The 23,683-nt window shown below is 50.2% G+C and overlaps 5 protein-coding genes across 5 annotated transcripts; 4 read left to right on the top strand and 1 right to left on the bottom strand.

Annotated features, from left to right (window-relative positions):
* Window positions 1–726: 726 nt before the first annotated feature.
* On the top strand, window positions 727–3,864 carry Z518_00992 (uncharacterized protein; the record flags this gene model as incomplete). Its single annotated transcript, XM_013421593.1, has 5 exons — window positions 727–953; window positions 1,011–1,303; window positions 1,358–2,419; window positions 2,470–2,865; window positions 2,921–3,864. 5 exons carry the CDS (start codon window positions 727–729, stop codon window positions 3,862–3,864), a joined length of 2,922 nt encoding a protein of 973 aa, XP_013277047.1.
* Window positions 3,865–4,221: 357 nt separating this feature from the next.
* Window positions 4,222–7,938, top strand: Z518_00993 (uncharacterized protein; the record flags this gene model as incomplete). The annotated part of the gene is made up of 1 exon (XM_013421594.1): window positions 4,222–7,938. The coding sequence occupies one exon, from the start codon at window positions 4,222–4,224 to the stop codon at window positions 7,936–7,938; it is 3,717 nt and encodes a 1,238-aa protein (XP_013277048.1).
* A 421-nt stretch (window positions 7,939–8,359) lies between these two features.
* On the top strand, window positions 8,360–9,802 carry Z518_00994 (uncharacterized protein; the record flags this gene model as incomplete). The annotated part of the gene is made up of 1 exon (XM_013421595.1): window positions 8,360–9,802. The coding sequence occupies one exon, from the start codon at window positions 8,360–8,362 to the stop codon at window positions 9,800–9,802; it is 1,443 nt and encodes a 480-aa protein (XP_013277049.1).
* Window positions 9,803–10,080: 278 nt separating this feature from the next.
* Window positions 10,081–11,964, bottom strand: Z518_00995 (uncharacterized protein; the record flags this gene model as incomplete). Its single annotated transcript, XM_013421596.1, has 1 exon — window positions 10,081–11,964. One exon carries the CDS (start codon window positions 11,962–11,964, stop codon window positions 10,081–10,083), a length of 1,884 nt encoding a protein of 627 aa, XP_013277050.1.
* An 8,539-nt stretch (window positions 11,965–20,503) lies between these two features.
* On the top strand, window positions 20,504–23,084 carry Z518_00996 (uncharacterized protein; the record flags this gene model as incomplete). The annotated part of the gene is made up of 2 exons (XM_013421597.1): window positions 20,504–22,873; window positions 22,929–23,084. The coding sequence occupies 2 exons, from the start codon at window positions 20,504–20,506 to the stop codon at window positions 23,082–23,084; spliced, it is 2,526 nt and encodes an 841-aa protein (XP_013277051.1).
* Window positions 23,085–23,683: the final 599 nt, after the last annotated feature.

The following is a 23,683-nucleotide window of genomic DNA, read 5'->3' on the forward strand; positions in this document are numbered from 1 at the left end:
GTGACCAACAAGCATATCTTCGAGTCAGGGAACTCAAGCGGAGCGCTCAAAGAAGTCCTAAAGGATCTTCTTCGGGGTTGCTCTTATAGGCATTGAGCGGTCTTGTGGAGATCGGCATGATCTGAACTCACCTACTCATTCCGATTGGAAATGATGGCAGAAACAACCTATTTCGACATGGCTAATCAACCCCTCTAGATATGCATCAACGCCTATATCACATCTATGAGGACCCACTAGGGATGATTGCGACGCCAAAGTTCGGAGGTTCCACATTCTCGGCTCGGCCAACCCCTGGAAATTTACGTGAGTAAAGCGACAGATGGTCCACACTCGGCTGTTCGACCCCGGAATGACAAGCCAACGACACGACAGAAACAGGTTTTCCGCCGGCTCCAACGGCCACAAGGGACTGGCTGTGGTTGGGCTATTTGCTTGTCCATTTGATTTTCCATCAGCCACCGGTCTAAACTTTCAACGCCAACGTTGTCTGGCTTGAGCACAACCTTGCCGAAACCTCGGATCCAATTATCAATGTGGCTTGACGACGTTCTCCGTCGATTTCGAATTTTTGGTCGTACCTTTTATCCGCTGCATTTTTCAGCTCTCCCACTCGTGGCATACTTGATCTCGACATTGCGATGTCTTCGACTCCTCTTCGTCGATGTCCTCAAACTTGCGGAAATCGCTGATATCATGCAAGGGACTACTCAATGACTTCCAAGCATGGACACCACCGACCCACGGGTGGGCTCTGCCCGCGATAACTCAACAGCGACAGGAGTCTCCCGTATCGGTGCTGGGACCAATTCATCCTCCGCCAGCAGCCTCGTCGCGACTCTTGTCCCTGTTCTCATCTTTGCGACCCTGTGCATAATCATTTTCATAATACTACGACGGAAATGTCCACGGGTATATGCTCCAAGGACGCTGCTCAAGAGTTTAGAGCCTCAGTATGTCTACATTGCCTTGCGGTGATTTTCGCGGGTGAGAGACTAACATCTTGACAGTGAAAGAAGTCCGCCGCTTCCCACAGGATGGTTTAATTGGTTCATCAGCTTTTATCGCATCCCCTCGGTGTTTGTCCTCAATCACTCATCTCTCGATGGTTACCTCTTACTCCGATTTCTTCGCGTCTTGGGGGTGATATGCCTTGTTGGGATTGGGCTCCTCTGGCCCATCCTGATTCCTTTGCATGTCACCGGAGGCGCAGGTAACCAGCAACTAGACCGTTTAACCCTCGGCAACGTCGTGAGTGCCCAAAAACTCTATGCCCATGCCTTGTTGGCCTGGGTCTATTTCAGTGAGTTTGATCCCCGAATCGGGCTGACCGCCATTCTAACCGTGCCACTCGAAGTCTTCGTCCTGTACATGATTTCTCGAGAATGTGTTTACTACATCAATCTTCGACAGGCCTATCTCCTGTCGCCTTTCTACGCAAATCGACTGTCTTCTCGAACTGTACTTTACATGAATGTCCCTCGTCAGTATCTCGACGAAGAACGTCTTCGGTGGATCCTTGGAAAGTCCGTGAAGAGGATTTGGATTCCTCAAAACACGGATGAACTTGAAAGGCTGGTCAAGGAAAGAGAACAAACGGCCATGCGCCTTGAAAAGGCTGAATTCGCACTCATCAAAATGGCCAATGCTGCGAGGAACAAGATGCTCACGGACCAAAAGACCGAGTGCAAGGAGGAGTTGTCCCATTCCTCGCCTCGACTCGAACACGATTCGGACGAGGCAGAAGGAGAAATCACGCCAGTATCGGAGAGGGACGCCAAAGGATTGAACGTCTCCGAAGCTTCGAGCCCATCAAATAAGTCAGCGACCGCCACGGAAACGACTCTCCCCGACGTGAATGGATCAGTCGCATCGCAATGGTTATCACACCGCTCGCGGCCGCATCATCGACCAATTGCAAATTATGGACGCCGGGTCGACACGATCAAATGGACCCGGAGCCAGATCAAGAAGCTCAATTTTCGGATCGCCAAAATACGTCGACAGCAACTCTTCACACCCAAAACCATGATGCCTTCGGTGTTTGTGGAGTTTGAGACGCACACGGATGCACAGAATGCGTATCAGACCTTGACTCATCACCGTCCGTTACACATGTCTGAGCGATACCTGGGTGTCCGACCCTTCGAGATTTTGTGGAAATCGCTTTCGATGTCTTGGTGGGAGACTATCGTGCGGAGGTTCTTGATCAAGGCGCTGATCACCGCGATGATCATTTTCTGGGCCATTCCATCAGCACTGGTCGGTACAATTTCCAATGTCGAATCCCTGTCGGAAAAAGTCAGCTTCTTGAGCTGGATCGGTGACCTCCCGAGCTCGGTTAAAGGGATCTTGAGTGGAGTGGTTCCAGCTTTCGCATTATCCTTACTGATGAGTATTGTCCCGGGCATCCTGAGATGTATGTCAAGATTTCGTTTCTGTACCAAAGCTCCGGCTAACCTCCAGCAGACTGCGCCAGACTTGCGGGACTTCCCACAATGACGAGGATCGAGCTTTTTGTGCAACATGCCTACTTTGCCTTCCAGGTCGTCCAAGTTTTCTTGATCACGACCTTGACTTCGGCAGCGTCGGCCGCCGTGACCAAACTTCTGGAGGATCCGACCACGGCAAAGGACCTCCTCTCACAAAATCTACCCAAGGCGTCCAACTTCTATCTCTCATATTTTCTCCTCCAAAGTTTAGCCATTGGCGCTAGCAACCTTTTGCAATTCTTCAGCCTGCTTCAATTTCACGTTTTTCAAAAGTTTTCCAACGATCCCCGGAGGAGATATACAAAATGGCACCGTCTGCAGCGAATCCATTGGGGTGCAGTATTCCCCGTTTATTCGAACTTGGGGGTCATCAGTGAGTCTCCTTCGTCTTCAAAACGATGTCGTGTGAGCTAACGATCATTCTCTAGCTATTAGCTACGCCCTCATAGCACCCATCATTTTGGGATTTGCAGCCGTGGGCGTGGCTTTCCTCCATCTTGTGTACAGATACAACTTAATTTATGTCTATGACTCGGAAATCGATACCCGAGGCCTTGTCTACCCCCGAGCGCTGATGCACATGCTCGTGGGCTTGTATTTTTCAGAGATCTGTATGATTGGACTCTTCTCACTGAGGGGCGCTTTTGTTCCGGTTGTTCTGACGGCCATTTTGTTGATTCTCACCGCGTTGGTACACACTTCCCTGCTGGACGCCCTTGGGCCTCTCCTTTGGAGCCTCCCAAAGAGTTTGACTGTCGAAGAAGATCAGCACCTGTTAGGGACCTGTCCGTCGCAACCTCGTGCGATGGCGGCAGAAGATCTCGAGCGTTTTGGACAGGAGTATGAATTCGAGCAAGACTCGGATGAACACATACCTGGTGACAGCAGGGCCCTGGAAGGCGCGAGTGGATCCCTGAATGCTCTAGGAGGTGGCCTGAAGTCGATAGTGAAGAAGAAAGTCAAGAAGGATCTTCCCGAGGTCAATGTTGGTTTGAATGCCCTCGGATCCTTCTGGATGCGATGGATCTCCCCCGATCCTACGACAAAACCAAACTTCCTTCTGAGATGGCTGCACCCAGAGGTGTACTCAGACTACACTGTTTTGCGTCGGATGGTGCCTTCAGATCTACCGGATCCGGTATATCCAGAGGATGTCGAGCGTGATATCTACTATCCACCCTCTTTTCTGGCGAAACCTCCTTGTCTGTGGATTCCTCGAGACCCTGCCGGAGTCAGTCGACAAGAGGTGGAACATTGCAGGAAAGTCATTCCGACCACGGATGAACATGTGAGCATGGACGAAAAAGGCCGGATGAAGATCAATCTGGAGGAAAGTCGACTTGTTTTTGACGTTGATCGATTACGATACTGAGAGGAACGGAGGAATCCTCCCACGGCAAGGATCATAAGCTAGTCCTAACGGTGAAAAAATGTATTCAACCGCGCATTTCATTGTAGATGTCTCTTCACTCACCGAAAGACCAAGTTCAAGTAAAAGAGCGGATTTTGATGGTAATCGGATACTGATAACTAGGCGGGCAAGAACGTGACAACCTCGCATTTGGACACTGCGCTGTGTTCACCTTGCGCGACTGCGCTTCACTTTTCCCCTTCATTACCTTTCGCCCTCAAGTTTACACCTTTCTCTCCCTCTTCACTCAACATGTCTTGATCAAAAACCTCTTCCCCACGGCCATCCATCGATTGTCCCTCTCGCCTACCTTCAAACATGGCGATGACCACCGCTGTCCGAAATGGCAGTACAGCCAGCGATTCAAACGCAGGAATAGGAGGAGTCACTCCAGCCCCACGTTTTGCCGATATTCCCTCCGCCATCGATATTCCTGTCTCTGGTGGCCTCGATGCCGATGAAGCGGTCGAAGTTAACCTCGAGGACCATCTGGACGATCCTACGGAACTTTGTCAGCTCCTGGAGAACGAAAAGGCGGCTAAGAACTTATGGATCACAATTGCATTAGCCTATGCAAAACAAGCTCAAATTGATCATGCGATGGAGATCCTGGTCAAGGGTTTGGGATCACTGTCCCGGAGCGGTCCAAAAGAGCGTCTGAGTCTGCTGGCATGTGTAGCATGGTTGAACCTACTCAAGAGCAGACAGGCACCTCGTGTGTTACCGGACTCTCAACAGACCTCTGATGCGAAGACCAAGGATCACTACTTGCGGGAAGCTACGGCAACCATCAATGATGCCCTTCGAATCAATCCCGCTTTCCCTCCTCTCTATCTCACCCGTGGTGTTCTCTTCCTCCTTCGAGCCTCCTTACATACTTCCACCAAAACAGGCGCGGATGCTGAAAGAACCGAGTCTCTCAAACAAGCCTTGAAATGTTTCGATGATGCCCTACGGTCTTCGGACGGACGAAATATGATGGCTGCCTTGGGACGGGCCAGGACACTCTATCTGACGAAACAATTTGCACCCGCTCTACAGGCGTATCAAGACGTGCTCTCAAAAATGCCTGGCCTTACTGATCCAGACCCTCGCATCGGTATTGGCGGTTGTCTCTGGCAGTTGGGATATCCTGAGAAGGCCAAAACTGCGTGGGAAAGATCACTCGCTTTGAACCCCGAGTCGAAGGTTGCGCATGCTTTGCTTGGGGTCTTCTATTTGCATGAAAGTGCCAAGTATCCGGCATCCGATCCTCAGTTCAATATCCTTTACAAGAAGGCCATGATCGACCACATCAAGAAAGCCTATACGATCGACAAGAACTTTCCGCTCAGCTGTGCCATCTTTGCCAGTTATTTCCTCCTGACCGGTCGCTATGACACGGTGGAACCCCTGGCACGGAAGGCCATTGAACAGACAGATATCAACGCGGTCGCCAGTGACGGCTGGTATCTATTGGCGCGGAAAGAACACAACAAAGGCGATTTGGCCAAGGCCAATGACTGCTACAATAGAGCAGATCAGGCACGTGGTGGTCTGGATAGAGGTTACTTCCCGGCCAAATTTGGTCTCATTCAAATCATGGTTCAAACCCAAGATATCCAAGGCGCCAAATACCGTCTGGAGTCGCTTGGCCAGGTCAATCGACATGTGGAGGCGATGACTCTCCTCGGCTGCATCTACGCCGAAGAAGCCTTCTCAACTCAGAGCAACATAACAAAAGATGAGAAGGCCGCTTCGGCACGAAAAGCCATTTCGTTATTGGAGAACGTTCGGAGGACTTGGAAGGATGAAAAATCGCGGATCAAGCCCGATGAGTCGGTTTTGCTCTACCTGGCCCGTCTTTACGAGCTGGAGAATCCAGTCGAGAGCTTGAAATGCCTTCAAACCGTCGAAGCGATGCAACTCGAGAAGATTCCCGATGAGGACAAACCGGACCCGAATGAGGATGAAGCGACCTATGTCGCACAGCTGCGCGAAAATCTACCTCCGCAATTGCTGAACAACATGGCTTGCTTCCTCTACGGGCAAGAATCGTACCCGATTGCTCGTGAGACGTTCCAGATCGCTCTCAATGCGTGTGTCAAGCTCACCGAAAAGCAAGAAGCAGAGAAGAAAGCGGCCGAAGAGGACAAGATCAATGCCGAGGATGTTGACAACAGTGATACCGATGCGCTGGTGACCACGATATCTTACAACCTGGCCAGAACTTATGAAGCCTTGGGCATGACAGCCGAGGCACAGAAGGTGTACGATGGCCTTCTGGCGAGGCATGCCGATTACACGGACGCTTCAGCGCGACTGGCCTTCATGGCTCTGGAAACATCCCCTCGAGATGAAGGACCGCGAAAGATTCATGCAGTATATCAGAATGATTATGGCAACACGGAAATAAGAGCACTGATGGGCTGGTACCTTCATAGTGCCAAAAAGAAAACCAACAATATTGCGGAAGATGCCGAGAATCGGCACTATAAACATACATTGCAAGGATATGACAAGCACGACCTTTACTCACTCACCGGAATGGGCAATGTTCATCTCAACATCGCGAGAGACATGCCTCGCAATACGGATCAGGAAAAGGAGAGGCGAAGCAAGATGTACGCCAAAGCATACGAGTTCTTTGACAAAGCGCTCCAGCTAGATCCGAGGAACGCGTATGCAGCTCAGGGCATTGCCATTGCCCTGTGCGATGACAAGAAAGCATATTCAGATGCTCTGCAAATCTTCACCAAAGTGAAAGACACTGTCCGCGATGCCTCTGTCAATGCCAACTTGGGGCATGTGATGACCGAACTTCGCCAATACCAACGCGGCATTGACAACTACGAGATTGCTTTGAGAAAGGACGGAAAAGGCGAAAATGCTCTGTTACTTGCGTGTTTATCAAGAGCATGGTTGTTGAAGGGTAAGGCTGATCGAAGCATCCCCGCCCTGAACACAGCTCTTGATTACATGAGGCGTGCGTTGGCCACTCAACCTGACTCGCCTCATCTACAATTCAACGTCGCATTCATTCACTTCCAGATTGCGCAGCATGTCAATCAAGCCAAGGAAACCGACCGCGCCCTAGAGGATGTGGATGCCGCCATTACTGGACTGGAGGAGGCGATCGAAACCTTCGAACAAGTTGCTAGGCACAAACAGCCACCGTATCCTCGCGGTGCACTTGAGCAGCGAGCGGCTATGGGGAAGAATACCATGAGGAACCAACTTGAACGGCAACGTGTGAAGCAGGCGGCATACGAGACGGAAAATGCTACGAAGTTGAAAGAAGCAAAAGAGAGGCGCCAAGAAGAGCTCCGTCGACGAGAAGAGGCAGCTAGAAGACGCCGGGAGGAGGAAGAGGAGCGTGCAAGGAAGGTCGCAGAAGAACGGAGGAAGATTGTTGAAGAAACAGAAAGAATCGCCGAACAAATTCGGGCTGAAGCTGCGGCAAGAGAGGCTGCCGAGTATACAGATGATGAGGAAACCGGTGAACGAGTCAAACGGAAGCCGAAGAAGGGAGGATCCAAGCGAAAGAAAAGGGATGACGAAGATGGTTTCATTGAAGATGACGGTGATCCATTCGACAAGAGCGAGAAAAGTGTTTCGAGGACGCCGATTAGCGGATCTGACAACGAAGCGCCAGCGGAGAAGCCCAAGAAGAAGAGAAGGAAACTCGAGAGGAAAAATGCTGTCAAAGAGTCATCAAGGAGAAAGAATGACAAGTTCAAGTCTGCCGCTGTTGTCGTCGACTCGGATTCGGAATTGGAAGATGAGGCCAGTGCTGTCGCAACACCCGAACCTGCGGCTGAGACACCGGTATCTGATAGTGTTGATCGAGATGAAGAGATGCCAGATACTCGCGGAGAGGAAGAAGAGGAAGTGGTTCAACTTCGAAAGCCAACCAGACAAAGAAAACAGCTGAGGACGATCGCTGATGACGATGATGATGATGAAGAGGACGGTGAGGACGTGCTTAACGGGGATGCTGCTATCCCAACGTCTTCTTCTCGTGCTGCTGGTGTTCTCAGTGACGGGGATGAGTGATTGGTGCAAGTCTCAGAAGATTTTGCTTCTTTTCTTCGCCTGCCTGCATAGCGGGATGGGAGATGGGTGGATCAAAAAATAGAAAAATGAAAATTGTAAGGGGTCTTAAGCTAGATAGACTCGAAGTTGGCACGTAAGTTGGTCAATGTACCACAATCGTCTCTTCACGTAATCACTGACAGACTGCTTTCATAGAATGTATGTTTCCAATCTTCGTGCTTGGGTCTGATGAGACTCTATAATGGTGAGGCTGTCGCTGGTCGTGGTTCGATATTAGCCAATCAGGCTGAGATTCCGGTCACTTACTCCACGCCACCACAAACTTGTCTCTCTGCAGCGGATTCGGCTCGTACAACAGAACTGATATAATCGAGAGACACATGGATGTTTTAACACCGCACACGACCCCATAACAAATAAAATGGCTGCATCACCGCCATCTCAGGCACTTGTGCGGCGACACTCTTCGAACGATGTCGCTCTCATGCCGCCACCACCTCTCAAAAAGATCAAAAGACCGCCTACCGTTCTCGATGAAGACCATTATACGTCAGCACTGTCCGATATCATCGCACGAGACTACTTCCCCGGCCTGCTCGAGAGTCAGGCGCAGCATGAATACTTGGCCGCTTTAGAATCTGGAAATGAATCGTGGATTGCGGAAGCGGCGCAGAAATTGAGGGACGCCGCGGCACCGGTGTCTAGTAGTAAGAGGAGGTCAGCGAGGAACACACGATTTGATCAAACCCCGTCCGGCACGCCACGAGGAAATGCTGGAGGCGTCGCTGATACACCTGTGGGATACGCCGGTAGTGAGTCGCCCGTTACTGTGGCAGGATCTAAATTTGAAGACGAAGGAACGCAGCGAAAAAACCCACTCGACACATCGACCCTCTCACTCGGCGCATTCCAAGCAAAGTACACATCTGAGGACAACGAATCTTTCAATGCTCTCCTGGACAAGCAGAACCAGAAGCGCCGTGAGAAGCACACGTATCTCTGGACTCAAGACCAGCAGCTTCCTTCGGCGCGACAAATCGCCCATCGAGCCCGCGAAGCAAAACTACTCCGGCAGCGACAAGATGATGAAGCGAGAGGGAAAGCCCTCGTGCCCATGAACGCCGGCGCGACGGATTCACGACCTGCGAAGCCCGACTCATGGACCATCCAGCGCCCAGACAACAGCTTCATGTTCCACGCCAGTTCCGTGGAGGAGGATGGCGTACAGACTATGCAGGAAGTGAGGGAACAGAATTCCAAGGCTGGGCCAAAACACGTCGTCCATGCCAATACCAGATTCCCACCCGTGCTATATGTGGAGGATCCCGGTCCGGTCCCCCCGTCGCCATCTCTCAATACTGAAATCATCGCACAACGAGACGCACGACGTGCCCGGGCAGAGACAAGCGCAGGCACGGAGTTCGCTGGTGGCGAAACACCCCGTGTCAACGGCTATGCCTTTGTCGATGAAGACGAGTGCGAGAACCTACCAGACGGCAACAAAAGCATCAGACCAAGTTACCGCGACCTCCTCGCTGGCCAAGTCGACGCCAACGCAACACCCAATCCGTTCAAAATCACCGAATTACGACCGCGCGAGGACCTACATCTACGCATGTTGGAGAAACAGACGAAGCGCAAACGCGAGGAGGAACGGCGTACGCTCAGACCTGCTCCTACTCCCACGGGGAAGGGTAGCACCCCCGCAGGCAACATGACGCCAGCAGCGAGGAGATTGATGGAGAGACTCGGAGGTGGAAAGACGCCTGCAAGGACTCCCGGTATCGGTGGGGGAACGAGTGCGAAGGATATGTGGACGCCGGGACGGACGCCGAGGAGGAAGAATTTGAATGCTGGGAAGTAAGGGAGTACGAGCACCAGAATTCAATAATAGGCGGAGAGCTTGTGAGCCAAATGGCGTGCAGCGGAAAGAAAAAGACAACCAACAAGAAACAAAAAGAGGAGTAAAATGGGTGAAAAGTTATACTGGATCCTAGATAGGATGATGCGTGGTATAGTATACGGTTCTACCACTCCTTGCTGCATTTCTGCCTGATTCGCAGCACGCTGAACACTTCGTCTTTGTCCGATACCGTAGTACATCACCTTCACTGTATTTATTTCATGGCACGTGATCCACATCTAAAAACAAATCGTCAAAGCTACTGCAAACGCCAACAGAGCCATCTTGCTCAATCGCGGTGCCGTCATTCTTTCGGCATCACTGAGATAGTACGCGGCCCCCAAATAACTACAGCTGATCACGCCAGAATCATTACTCCTCTGACCGTAACTAGCCTCTAGACCTGCGCCGGTCAGGGGACATGCAAATCCCAGGCTCGCGGGACAACTCTGGACTAGATCATAACACAGATCTATACAAGGGAGGACTTCCTTGTAGGGACCCGGCTGGATGGATTCGTCAATGATGGGGTTGCGGGAGGAGTTGGTTGCGACGGCGTTTAATAGGGCTTGATCGACGTTGAATTGCGAAGACGAGATGCTGGATCCATTGACAAACGGTTGTCCCAGGTTGCGTGGCTGGAGAAATGGGCTTTTATTGGAGTAGTCGGCACAGCGGGGGATGGTAACGGCGCAGAGCCATTGCTTGTACGCGCGAGCGCAGTCATCGCAATTCCGCGCCAGAGAGTACTGCGCGCTTGAGGTGGTGTTACACGGTATTTGTTGCAAGGAGTAGTTGAAGTACTGGTACATCTGTGCGGCGTGAGAATCGTACAAAGCCGCCAGTTCAGGAAGGCCGGTCGTGGGAGAGAACTTGTCGGGATTCGTCGGGACTGCATAGGCAACTTCGGAACAGAATGATAAGTTGTACATCAAGGCACAGTTGCTCTCGGTTTTGGTTTCGAAATTGATGGCGGCCCAGACCGTGCCTCCACCTCCGACAACACCATTTCCAGAGGCCGTCGAGTTGCCATCCATCGCTAGAATGCCCCAATATTTCGAAGTCGCGTTGAGTCCGGTAATGTAAAATTGTTCTTTTGGTTTCCCTCCCAATCCTCTGTTGGTCATTTGGGCCACGTTTTGGTTGGCGAAGCCATCAATGTTGGCAGCTAATCGCGCATTATTTTTCAAGCCGCAAAAAGATTTTTGTACTCCAAGAATCGAACGATCATTCTGGTTCGCTGCAAAGACTCCCCAAGGAGGACTCAGTTTCATCCATTCCTGATACACAGTCTCATTCGGTTGGGCCTGGGTGGTATCATTCGTGATGAGAAGTGCTGCATGGTTGTCACCGTCCACGAAATACAAATTCGTCACATTTCCATGTGAACCGTGGTAAGGGCCATCAATCGACGCCGCCACCTCATAGTTCCAGATTCCTATGAATTCCGTGGTATTGGGTGCGGAGACCCCCACATAGACATCGCTATCGGCATCCACTTCGTAAAGGGCATATCCACCGTCGACTTGGATTGTTTGCTGATCGGGATCATCAGATCCTGGACCCGGCTTCTGGTTTGATTCGGACAAGGAGATGTACATCTCCAATTGTGGAGGGATAGAATTCGTAGAATCGGCGCCAGTGGTATTTGCAGAAGGCTGCAAGCAGGTATTAAGGGTGAGATATACTTTGTTTCCGCTTTGCCGTCTTTTCAGTTCGGGAACGTCAACCTCGATGCCTCGCCTCTCCAGGCCGTCAGATGGCAGACCCGGTCCAGTGGTGCCGTGCGGACCTTGGATAGCATCCGTAGGAAACACCCAATTCTGAACCTCGCCGATATTTATGTTTTTGTTTTGTGGTGCATTGTTGGCCAACGCCGACACCCCGTCCGCAGCCCGGGCGATTATCTTACTCTCCTCCTCGTTAAGAAAATCACCGGTCTTTTCGGTTTTGAGTATGATGTAGTGATTGTGATCTTCGGAAGGTATCCGAGAGTCGAGTTCAAGGGCATATGCAAAATGGGGTTTCGTTAAAGAGAGGTAGAGAACCAGAAGAACGACAGATGCGGCCAGAGAAGCGGCAAACCTGGATTGAAGGGGACTGAGTTTCGGAAGTAGAGCCATGTCGAAGTCCAGCTTCAATAGAGATTCCGAGGCCAAGGAATGAGGAGATACAGGGGAAAGGGTTGAACGAGTGCTATAATGACATGGTGGGTCGAGTTCAGGCGCGATTCGTGAAAGGAGTGTTGTAGAATGAGAGTGTATGCGTGCGTATCAATCCTCCTTGTTTTAGCTGCCGCCTTCCACCCCCACATTCACGTGATGCCACCGATATCAAAAAGCTGCCGCCAACAAAGTCTCAACTCACCTCCTCGTTCACTCTGCCAACTTGTTGTGTGGGTTCAACATCTTGTTTTTATCCATGTTTGGGGTGACTCGGTGCCGAAGTCACCGGCTGGCTTCTGGCAATAGATCTATGGCAACATAAGGACATTTACGCTCCATCCTGGGGGTCAAGACCGTCATCCAAGCCATCCTTTGTTTTCCCCACTTCACTTTCAACCCAAATCTGCACACCATGACCACAATTTGCCAACACAAGGCGAGAATCGGCTGTGCGTTGACGGCAATACCTGGATGTTGTGCTTGTGCAGACAAGAGACCGCAGGCGACTACCTATCCGATATACATCGATGGCCAGGGGATGAAAAATCAAGGCAGGCGCTGGCATCTCTACTGCTGGAAGTGTCGTGGTAGGTCCCCAAACTTCTCTGGTCACTCGATTCGCTTCAACTTCGCATCTTCAGTGCCACCATTTACCTATCCCATACAGCAATCATTCGCTCACTGACATATTGTTAACTGGCACCAGAGTTTTGGAACTTACATCCTCACTCTCTACCGACCTCCTCGTCCTCCGTCAATTCAGAAGGTCCAGACATTTCAGATACCGCAGCCCCATCTAGAAACCCACGAAGAGACAATACGAGCCACCCGGAACCCACGCGATCTTTCGATATACACTACAATCAACTGCCTAGCCTCCCAGCGCTCCCTCAGGTTGGTCCGGTATCCGTTAGTGACACTATCGAGACTACGACTACTATTCCATCGGCAACAAGAGAATCTCGTCAACCCGATATCACAGATGGCGCTCCTCCACGAGTCGCAGGGCGAATTGCAGTCCAACGGTCCAACCACCCCTCCACTCCACCGGTACGGATAATGCCTCGACGAAACAGGCCTCTCCCCAGTCTGTTCGGCACTCGAGAAGAAATTGAAGCGGAAGGGTATCAAAGTCCAGTGGCAGAAATGTTTGGGAGGGCTTGGAATCGCTATCGGGAAGTTCAGGAAACCCATCGAGCAGAGAGGACTCGTGTTGAAGAGGAAACACGACGAGATCGCAATGTCACGGCTGACATTCTTGGTACTGCGCCACCACAATTTGATGAGCTAGAACTCAACAGGGTGATGGCTTCGAATCGTTGGAGGGATTCACATACGTCAATCGACCGAGCCCGGATTTGGGCATTGGAAGAATCATTGAGAGAGCGAGAAAATCTCCACCATCGTCCCCCGGTCAATCCCATCGATCGACAAACGTCACGTCCTGAACCTCTTGATCCGGAGAGTATGATCGTTAATATTGGATGCCGAATATGTTGCGAGCAGAAAGTTGATACCCTGTTGGAGCCTTGCATGCATGTCGCCATTTGTCATTGGTGCTCGGAATTGCTCCGCGATCGCGCTCGACGCCGTCCCCATAATGATCCAGCTAGACTGGATGATGGAGAGACGAAATGGAAATGTCCGATTTGTCGACGTGATGTTGTACGTTCAAGAAGAGTGTTTCTGTCCTGACGATCGCCCGCTCCCATGGCTTTGGCGTTTGGTTTTGAAGAGCAGACTCGGTATGGACCGCGATCTCATTGGGAAGATTATAACTGCGTCGAATGGAATGGCCATGGTAGAGTAGATTTTGCATTGACCATGCCCAGGTTTGTTACCAAGCTGAAGCTTGAGCGTGATGCTTGACGTGTGGTGTCGGATTCGGCCGATCTTGTGGAATACATAGTGATAGTGTGGTAGATACAAATACAGCTCTACTGCAGATCTCCCAAATTCCTTTTCTTTCAAGCTACATGCTGGCATTCCTCCTCTCCGTCGTATTCTTTGAATTCATCCGATATGTTCGCCCGTGGTACATAACGGCTGATTTATTTACTGGAGAATATGGGAGTTCAGGGTCTTCAGGACTTGGGCGATCTATCTGGATGACGCAGCAGCAATGTACATTGTTGCGAGGAGAAACGGATGTGGAGACTTTGGCAAAATGATCCGCTCGCGACATACGACTTTGAAACAAATCGAATACCAACATCGAGAGAATTGCTGTTCATTTGGAATCCCTCATCGTTCGTTCCCCGTGGATTGGTCTCTGTTTGTTTTTTCCTGCCTTGTACCCTGGAACTTTGACTTGCTTGCAGAGACTTTGCTTTGGCCCCCGTTCGATTCAGCCTTGTTTCTTTTCCTCATCCGCCCGCCCAAGGACCATGTGACGTTGTCATCTCGAGAAGAAACTTCTCATGACAGGAAATTCTCAGTTCTTAGCCTTACCGTGCAAATTCTCGCCCTCCTCTTTGCAAAAACATTCTTTCTTCTTCCAGCCCCTTCTTTTCTGATGGCTGCCTCAGATGGTCACAAAACCAAGGCAACGAAATCGTTGAAATGGCACGCTTTGAACTGTCCACATCCCAATCCCAGTTCTGCTCCACGGTCTGTGGCATGGTGGTGTGGCCTATGCACGCAAATAGGGCTCGAAGGAATAGCAGAGATCAGGCTGAAAGCCTCACGAGGTTCAATCAGATCTGCCTAAACAAAGCAAGCGTCCTCATATTATTTGTACCTGTGACCTCTCGATTATGGAAGTCTGAGCCCAACGTGCCAGCCCAACCTGGAATGTATTATCTTTCTGACGTCTTCATGCGGCCGGATTGGGAATAATGATAAGTTTGAATCGTCCATAGGGTGTATGCCTTGCATGTTGAAGTCGATATCTTCCAATTAATTGCTTCGACTATGTGAAATCAATGCGGCTCGTCCAATGCACTGCAATGTTAGTACCCCCGCGACGGAGGTTCCGGCAATCATGTATATCGGGCGACGTGACACGGGAGACTGGGAATCAATGGTGTGCACACAGCTCACCCCGAGGTTAGGCTGCGAAAAGTTACTACGAGCCCGGGAATAGTTGCGATCCCGTACCCCTGAGAATTCGGGCGTCGAAGCGCTTCGAAGTGTCGAGTCTTGTCAGGGATAGATTGGTTGCCTTGTCGCTTAGGTAGAGTTGGGCACACAAACTTTTCGCGTTTCCTGCCAAGGACAACACGCCGATGTGTGCAGAAAGGGCTCTAAAGACTGTTTTGGGGGAGTAATATGTTTTTCCTCACCGGTCTCAATGACTCAATTTCCGGCCCGAGCAATGACGATTTGCCGCGGGGAAATTAGCGTACGTTTGCCGGTAAGGCTGAGTTGCCCGATGGTAGCTGAGATCGTTCAAGCAGGAATTTTGCGAGTGATCCTATTGCTGTCTCTCGTTGCATCGGATCCGAGTGTACCCAGTAGGATTCAGTCTGCGCAAGTTTTCGAGTCAGTTCGTGGAACTCCTTCAATCAAGGCTATTCAATTTTGAATCGGGCGCGTGCACGTCTGGAAAGGCATCGGTTGAGAGACTTCCATGAGCAACCCACGTGTCTCCCTGGCGACGCATCAATACTGGGAATATACCGGGAGAGTGACCACCCACAGCGATTCGCGTACCACATCGACCTAACCAGGCACCAATTGAGCCTAGTTGTGCGAGCGTTGTCCGCATGATGGACCTTTGCATGGTTGGTGCTTTTTGAACGACGTCGTTGAACACTTTTGACAGAGTTATTTGCACTCGCCTTTTCACGAGACTCTCTCTGTCGCCTCGGTTGTCCTCCTGCCATTTCCTGGCCTCACTGTCGGCTTCCTTCAGGGCCTTCCTGACGCCCTGTGAACTTCCTGCAAGTTCTGAATGAATCCCTACTCTTTTGCCTGGTTGTATCTCGCAGTGCGAACGCACATTCTCTTGCCTCTACCTCCTGCCAGTGCTGGAAGTGCGAGTTTTGAAGGGGTGGCAAGGGCACCTTTCCATCAAGCGGACAACGCCCGCACAACTAGGCTCCATTGGTGTCACTGTGGTACGTGAGTGGCTGCGCGTGGTCGCTCTTCCGATATATCCCCTCAATACTTTCTGCGGACATGAAATTCAGTCATGCATTTGCCTACACAGCATGGCTCTGGATTGAATTTTCTCCCTCGTTTCTGACATGCTGCAAACTCATTTGGAAAGCTGCAGGAAGGTCTGCATTTCCCATGCACCTTGCCAGGCCGAATTGACCAGATATGATATCATTCTGATACATGGCGTTCGTGGGGAGACTTTTGGCTGCCGAGCTCCGAGAAACGGCCATGGTAGAGCATCATCCCGCGCTGTCTCCAATACGAAGATGACTGTTTTGCGTAAAAGGTAGCTTTGGCTCCCAGAGACCGTTGTCTCAAAGAGGAAGGTAGTGCACAGAAATGCCGCTCACAAGAAGGTATAAGCCACGCTCTGTATGAACAGACTTTTTTCTGCGGCTGACGATGGCGTATTTGATGTGAGAATCGTGATTCGTCTCCATCGGATGACTTGGGAACAAAAAGTTGTTCTTGTAGTACCAAGCAAATAAGAAAAAAGGCCCATTGTTGCATTGGAAATAGTACCACCTTCCTTCTTCTTGCGGGTAACGGAATCCACTATACTTCGCATGAGCCGTTCGGAGAATTTTGGGAAGAGAACTACGAAACCCTTCGACGGTCTAGCAAACATCAGCCGAGTTTCTTGTCTCTCACCTGAGTTGAGTATTTGTTCTTCAACATCGTATGATTCCAGTTGTTCCAAAGCTGTGAGAAGTGTGATGCAAGAAAATCTATCACTTGATGATGAAAGACATAAAAGGCAGGGTCGATAAATTCTCTCATCCCACGCTCAAGAGAAGAAGTCTGGAAGAACCAAGCCAGAAGTTCGCTTTCTTGCTGGGAGTTTTCGGAAGGGGCCACATGAAATTGGTCCAATGGGATGATCACTGTCATCACGAACTCCTCTTGCGCTCGCAAGGACACCTGAGGGGTCTGGTAAGAGGTAGAGAAAGTTTTGCCTTGTTGCCTTCTGGAGCTAATCTCTCGTTTGTTACCCATGCAGGGGGCTAAACCTAAATGGCTCCATTGGCACCCATATCTCTATTGGAGTTGTGCAGCAAATTGATGGAACGTAGATTCTTGTTGATGAGACACAGAATTGCTGCCCTTTTTGTGGGGGGAACGGTGGGTCATAATTTTGGTGTAACATGGGAGGAATCATAACCAGTTTGAAGACGTGGGTTAACTACAACCCCGGAGTCCTGAACAGCCATGAAGTGGAAGCTTGGTCTGGACTGTTGGACCAAAGTCGACGACAATGACCTGTCGAGTTTTGAATATGAGTGGTAGGGAGGTGGTATCGGGAGGGTCAGCACAGCACATCTCAGTGAATAAGCACGATTCCCAGAGTTGAAATCGCAAGACTACGATGTTCTGGGGGAGGGTCGGTTTCATTGTGCTTCGAAATCGTCGAAGCTTTGTTCTTCTTTACGAGTCCTCGGTCAAATTTCAAGAGACGATCGAGCATACCACCGAGCGGCCAAAATTTGCGTCTTTGGGGGGACTGGAGCTGATGTTTCGATGCTGAAGGACAGGTTTTGCTGTGCACAAGAAACTCAAGTTTTCCGGCACGGTGAGTTCCCTCTCTTTTCCCCTAGTTATTTCTTGGGGAATCTGCTATTGTGGTTGGGTCTGAAGCGCCCTCGTTGTCCCCACACTGCCTCCTATCTCACGTCAATCTCTTCTATACAGTATTTCAAAAGGCAAGAGAGACAACGCACTGAACTCCCCGGCCATGTTTCCCACTCCTCTGTGACAAATAATCACAAGAGCGAAACAAGGTAACCCAAGACTACCGAGTTCTTTGAGCTGACGACCTGCAGTGGTTGCCCAACTCCAAATTTAAAAGAGATGCATACTCCTGGCAAATTGTATTCTCCCAGGGTTGAATGTACCATCACCAGGAAGCTGGTGAAGCAAACTGTGGCCCAGACATCGAATGGTCGTCGGCGTCAACCAGAAATTGCTTGGGCTACAGCCGCAAAGCTGCCCAAGAAACGAAAGGGGATGAATCAACCAAACGACACCCAAGACGGAAGATGCACATGAATATCTCTGCGGTATGTTTCAGGTCGTGCTCATGAGAAGGACGTCTGAGGCGAATCGGCCTTTGAATGGACCGTCGACGTCGTCACTATTGACCAATCAGATTGCGACTCGAGGAGTGGCGCCTTGCGCAAATGACCGTATGGAAAATCATTTGTGAACCACTCAACCAGATGATCTCTCTATATTCCGAAGGATTGTACGACACGTGGGTGCAGCTGCTTCCCCACGAAAGTGTTTCCATCTATTCGGCGAAGGGTTCACCGGTGGGGGCCAAATGGTAGTCAGAACTACGAAAACCGCTCTGGAACTCTGGCCCCCTTTGCAGCCTAATAGACTCAGGAAAGGTCTGCAAAACCACTATACTCCCAACACCTAATGGACCCCAACGGTTCCTGACAAAGACTGCGTCATCGTTGTGGCTCGGTATGTATTTTGATTTGCCTGTTCGTTGCTGTTCCCATGTTCTCGTTTTCGCAAATGCAGCCTTTTTCTATCCTCCGAGCACTTTCAGACATCTGAATTGCTCAAGAAAACAGGCGACCAGAACAAATACCTTGCGAGCTAAAAGCTCAAACGACCGCCTTCGAGTTGCTGCGCCCGACATCAAAAATATCCGACACTTAGCGAACAGGAACCCCCTCAGCTGCAATGGTCTAGAAGGCCTGAGGAGCGGTCATGTTAGCAAGTTTGTCCAATACGGTTGGATGCCTTGTTTCGGGGGGCCTCATAAGGTTTCAACTTTTCATCTGCAAAAGTTTTGGGTCTCGTAATCGGGTAAATGAATGGATATCGGTTTGGCTCGGCCATCTCGTCGCCCGCACGAGGATGTACGGTCTTGAATTGATCTTCATCATACCCTCCGAAAAATGTATTTTTGTTCCAATGGTGACCGCATTAGTGTGATACCCGACAAGGCCTGGTGAGAGGCCCACGCTAACCGACTCGAAAGGGTCTCCTTGTTCCTTTCGTCTCGAAAAGCCCCACGCCGTTTTCCGAGCACGAACCCGGAGAGCATTACTTCCGTTGGCCTTGTCCAGCGGCATAAAACTGTGGGCTGAGAACGTGTTGATCAAGTTGGTCTTGCAACAGTAAAACATGACCACAACTTCGCATCACCAGATACATCACCCGACGCCTTGGGAAGAATGGGTGTGTAGGTTCGGCATTCAAAGGTCAGTATACTTGATAACAATACAGCAACGGGCATAACACCCACCAGGATACAAGGATGGCCATACTCTGACCTATGGGTGTAAGTACCAGACCTGATCGGGCTGTTGAACAAGGACGATATGCCGCAAAGAGGGAAGCGAAGTGGTACGAACAACGATCGCATGTTGCCTTGGGAACATGGGGCCGTATGTAGGCCTTCCTGGCAACAAATATTCAAGTACCATGCAACCGAGTATGAAGACCTGAGGCTGCATGACTTTGCCCAAATCTCAGGCAGTGGTTCGCGAACCGTGCTTATTGCCGGAAATTAACATGGGACTGGAAAGGGGGTTTGACAGTTGTCACAGAGACTGGAATGGATATGCAAGGGCCGAAAATATCCGTCCATCACTCCAGATTGCCAGATTGAGACGATCAAGATATCGGGTCGATGAGTCAGTCATCTGGGGAGAGGTCAGCAGTGTGTGTATAAAGTTACAACTCTCTCCCGTCTTAATCTCGACATCTCTTCCGTTTCAAAAGTTGGTGACAATCAGAGCTTACCCAAGAAGGCCACGCGATAACGCTTTAAGAGCTGTCCCTCGCATCTCGCTAATTGGCGGGAAGGCGAGGTGGTGGGATTGACTGAGGCTCAAAATGGAGGCTCTTTTAATGGTTCGCGTGGGTCGCAAAAAGGCAACCACTAGTCCATGCACGGCGCCTCCACTAGACTAACCGGTGAGGCGTTCACTGAGGGATCCTTCTTGAACTCGTCTTCAAGGTATAAACTGGACGACCTCAGCTTCTCCTTACTAAAGATTCCTCCTCATGAACAGCCCTTCCAATCCATTGTCACGTGTATGGGGCGGAGTGATCCTAGGAGCAGTTCTTTCGTTCATTTTCTCCGTCAATAACGTAAACATTGCCAAAAAGTTTCGTCCCTCGATTCATCCTTGCACCTGGGATCGCTCCGCCTCAAAGCGTGCACAGCAGAAAACAGGGGGTCAGTTTACTGGGCCCTTTGGTGTTCGAGTGGCAAAACAGGAATTAACGCGGAATATTCTAGGGCGCAACTTGGAAAGCTCCCTCTCGTGTTCGCTTGGAACCTTCTGCCGGAAAAACTTTATTCCCGAAAAGGCTTGGCAGAAGTGCGATTTTATCGAGATCCCCGCGATCAAAACCTTGACCCAACAACATGGATTCTTCGAATTCCCCAAGAAATGCCTCAATCTCAGATCGCAAAGGCTGGTTTGGCCTGAAATCGAGCAGTAGCCATAACAAGCGCGATACCGAGCCCATCGGGCCGAGCAAACCCCCTATTGCAGCAGACCACCCGCGAAAATCATCCCGCGAGTCACGCAATTCAAGGTACTTTATTTCCCAAAAACACCCTCAATCGTTTCTGACATCGAGGTCATCTAGAGGATATAGTGGAGAGCTACAGCTGCAGCAGCGGCCGCCTTCTTGGAATGACTCAGGACATGACTTTTCACACGAAATCCCTCATCCAGACCCGGCCATCAAGCAGGAGCCAAGCGGTGACTCTTTTAATAAATTGTCCCTCGCGGACCAGAGTAGACAAATCCCATCCTTCGACTCCATGCGCCCTTCTAAACGGCCCGCTCCTAACCAAGACGTCTGGCCCAATAAGAAGGAAGATCGAGGTTCTACTTCGCCATACTCCACTCTCCACGAGCAAGTATACTCCCACGCCCCGTCTCCTCCCTTCGACTCCACTGGGACGCAATCACCTTCAGCCGGATATCGATCGGCTCCGAGAACTCCGCTCTCTTCACCTAGACTCGTCTCACCTCATCTTGTGACTACGTCGCGACAACCCCCTCGCCAGTCCTTGCTTTCTTCCAACCAACCAATCTACGCACAGAATCAAGACGAAGAGAGAAAGATCTCCATCTGCACGTCTCCATATGGCACCCCTAGCTCGAATACGCCTGTCGACTCAGATACGAAGATGCTTTTGCAGCCCGAGACTCGGTCTATCTCTCAAGATCAACTCGTAAATGAGGTCAAAGGTATATATGCTGGCCTCGTTATGGTTGAAAAGAAATGTGTAGAAATTTGCCAAGAGCAGGCTCAAACCACGACCAAGCTCTCGAACGAACAATGGCAAGCATTAATCACCTTACATCGCACCCTCCTTCACGAGCATCACGACTTCTTCCTGGCTTCTCAGCACCCTACGGCCTCTTCTGCATTACGCCGATTACCCACGAAGTACGCCATGCCTGCGCGAATGTGGAGACACGGAATACATTCATTCCTGGAACTACTTCGTCATCGTCTACCACATTCCCTCGAACATATGCTCAGTTTCGTGTATCTGGCATATCAAATGATGGGACTTTTGATGGAGTCAGTTCCGGCCTTCCACGAGACGTGGATTGAGTGCTTGGGAGACCTCGCTCGCTACCGAATGGCTATCGAGGAAGCTGACATGCGGGATCGAGAAAACTGGTCGAATGTCGCTCGCATGTGGTATAATCGTGCTGCGGACCGCTCACCGACAACGGGGAGAATTCAACATCATTTGGCCGTCCTGGCGAGACCCAATATTGTCCGCCAGTTGTTTTACTATTCCAAGGCCTTAATCAGTGTTATTCCTTTCGTGAATGCGAGGGATTCAATAATGCTTTTGTTTACCCCTTTTCTTGATAAGTCCGACTTGACAAATCAAAAGTATCCCTTGCTAGAAAGCTCCCTGGTCACCGCGGCAGGAATTCTATTCACCTGTGGCTCCGTTCGCGAATACTGTGCTTACGTCAAGCAATTCGTATCTGAACTCGACAGCCATATTACCAGGTCCGGATCTAACTGGAAAGTTCAAGGCGCAGAGGTCGCATCCTCTTTAATTGCTTGCATCTTTGCTTTTGGATCCGACGAGAGTTTTCTGTGGAAAGCGTTCCGTGCTAATTTAGACAAGACAAAAGGAATCCAGACGGAAAAGCGGGACCCACTTTCAGAAACTACCCCAATTGAGGACCCAGTCATCAAGAACAGCATCCACCGGAAATTTTGGGAAAATAGCAGCATTAGCTCGAAGGACTTTCAACAGGCTCGTTTAGCAACGGGTGATCGACCAGATGTGAAATTTGTCTCTGCCGATGAGGTCACTTCATACGTTCTTCCGGTGTGGGCTGCCTCTATCTCAATTGTTGCAGGTAAAGTCGGCGATCGAAACACTCTTCCGTTTATGCACTTGACGTTGGCCTTTCTCTGGAGTTTATCATACGTTCCAGGAGCATTGATTTATCTCGAAAACTACGTTCCGTGGACAAAGATTGTCTTATCGTTAAATACGTTAAGCAGATCCGGAGTTGTTGACGCAAGAATCGAGTCCACGGAATTCCCTCAACAGCAATCTGGAACAGGCCGTCAATTGCCCGAGGATTTCCCTATGCGTGGACTGATTTGGGCTTCATACTATTTCCCGTCCGACTTTTTTGAAGGACAGGTAGTCGACGAGGATGAACGGACTCTAGAGCTGCCATCTCATGCTGCCCCACGTGCCGAACGATGTCTCTGGTTGGGAGTGAGACTTGCGTCGGTAAGTAGAGCCATGGCATATTTCTCCATTCTCCAGCTGATTAATTTTATGCTAGTTGCATCGATACATTTCCTACAATTACAAGTCCAAACAATTTAGTTGTACTGGCTTTGCCCTGTCTTTGGCCAATGATTCCGTCATGGATTTGTTGCAAGTACAGAATCCCGCTGCAGATAAGGATGTCGATGCTCCAATGATCGACGTAGCATAAAGGACCATAAATCCGGAGTGCTGCGTCGATCATTGAAGCATCGACATCCTTCTTCGCAATTGAATCCTATATGGTTCAGGGTTTCGCTGGGGCTTCTACGTGGAACCTTGTCTAGCAGCCAGGATCTCTCGATAAAACAACCCTAGGATGCTTGGGACCTAATAGATCTCACAGTTCTCCATGTCCTGGATAAATTCCCGGGTGGCACCGTTATCGGGAATGGAGTGGCTATATGCCCAGAGACGATTAATTTAGATCCAATTGCCCGAGCTGACGTGACAAGAAATGAGTTGAACCAGGTGAAAGCGAACCCGAATTTTATTGTGGGTGGAAGGGTGAGCAATAATCCAAAAGAGTCTCCCATTTTAAACGTGAGGAGCTAACGATCGAATAGTAAGTGCCTTATCGGCACTAGGGGTGGATTGTATAGCTGTACAATATGGCTCAACATCATCGAAAGAAATATCTGACAGGAAGGATTCGGGCTGGACCATTATTTGTTTTCCAGTCAAAGAACTATTCAAACAACCCGAGAATGCTTCAATGACTTGAAAGTCATTACTGAACGAGATACCTGAATGAGAGCAACCTGACGACAA

The sequence above is a fragment of the Rhinocladiella mackenziei genome, assembly GCF_000835555.1.
Source record: "Rhinocladiella mackenziei CBS 650.93 unplaced genomic scaffold supercont1.1, whole genome shotgun sequence".
Taxonomy (NCBI): domain Eukaryota; kingdom Fungi; phylum Ascomycota; class Eurotiomycetes; order Chaetothyriales; family Herpotrichiellaceae; genus Rhinocladiella; species Rhinocladiella mackenziei.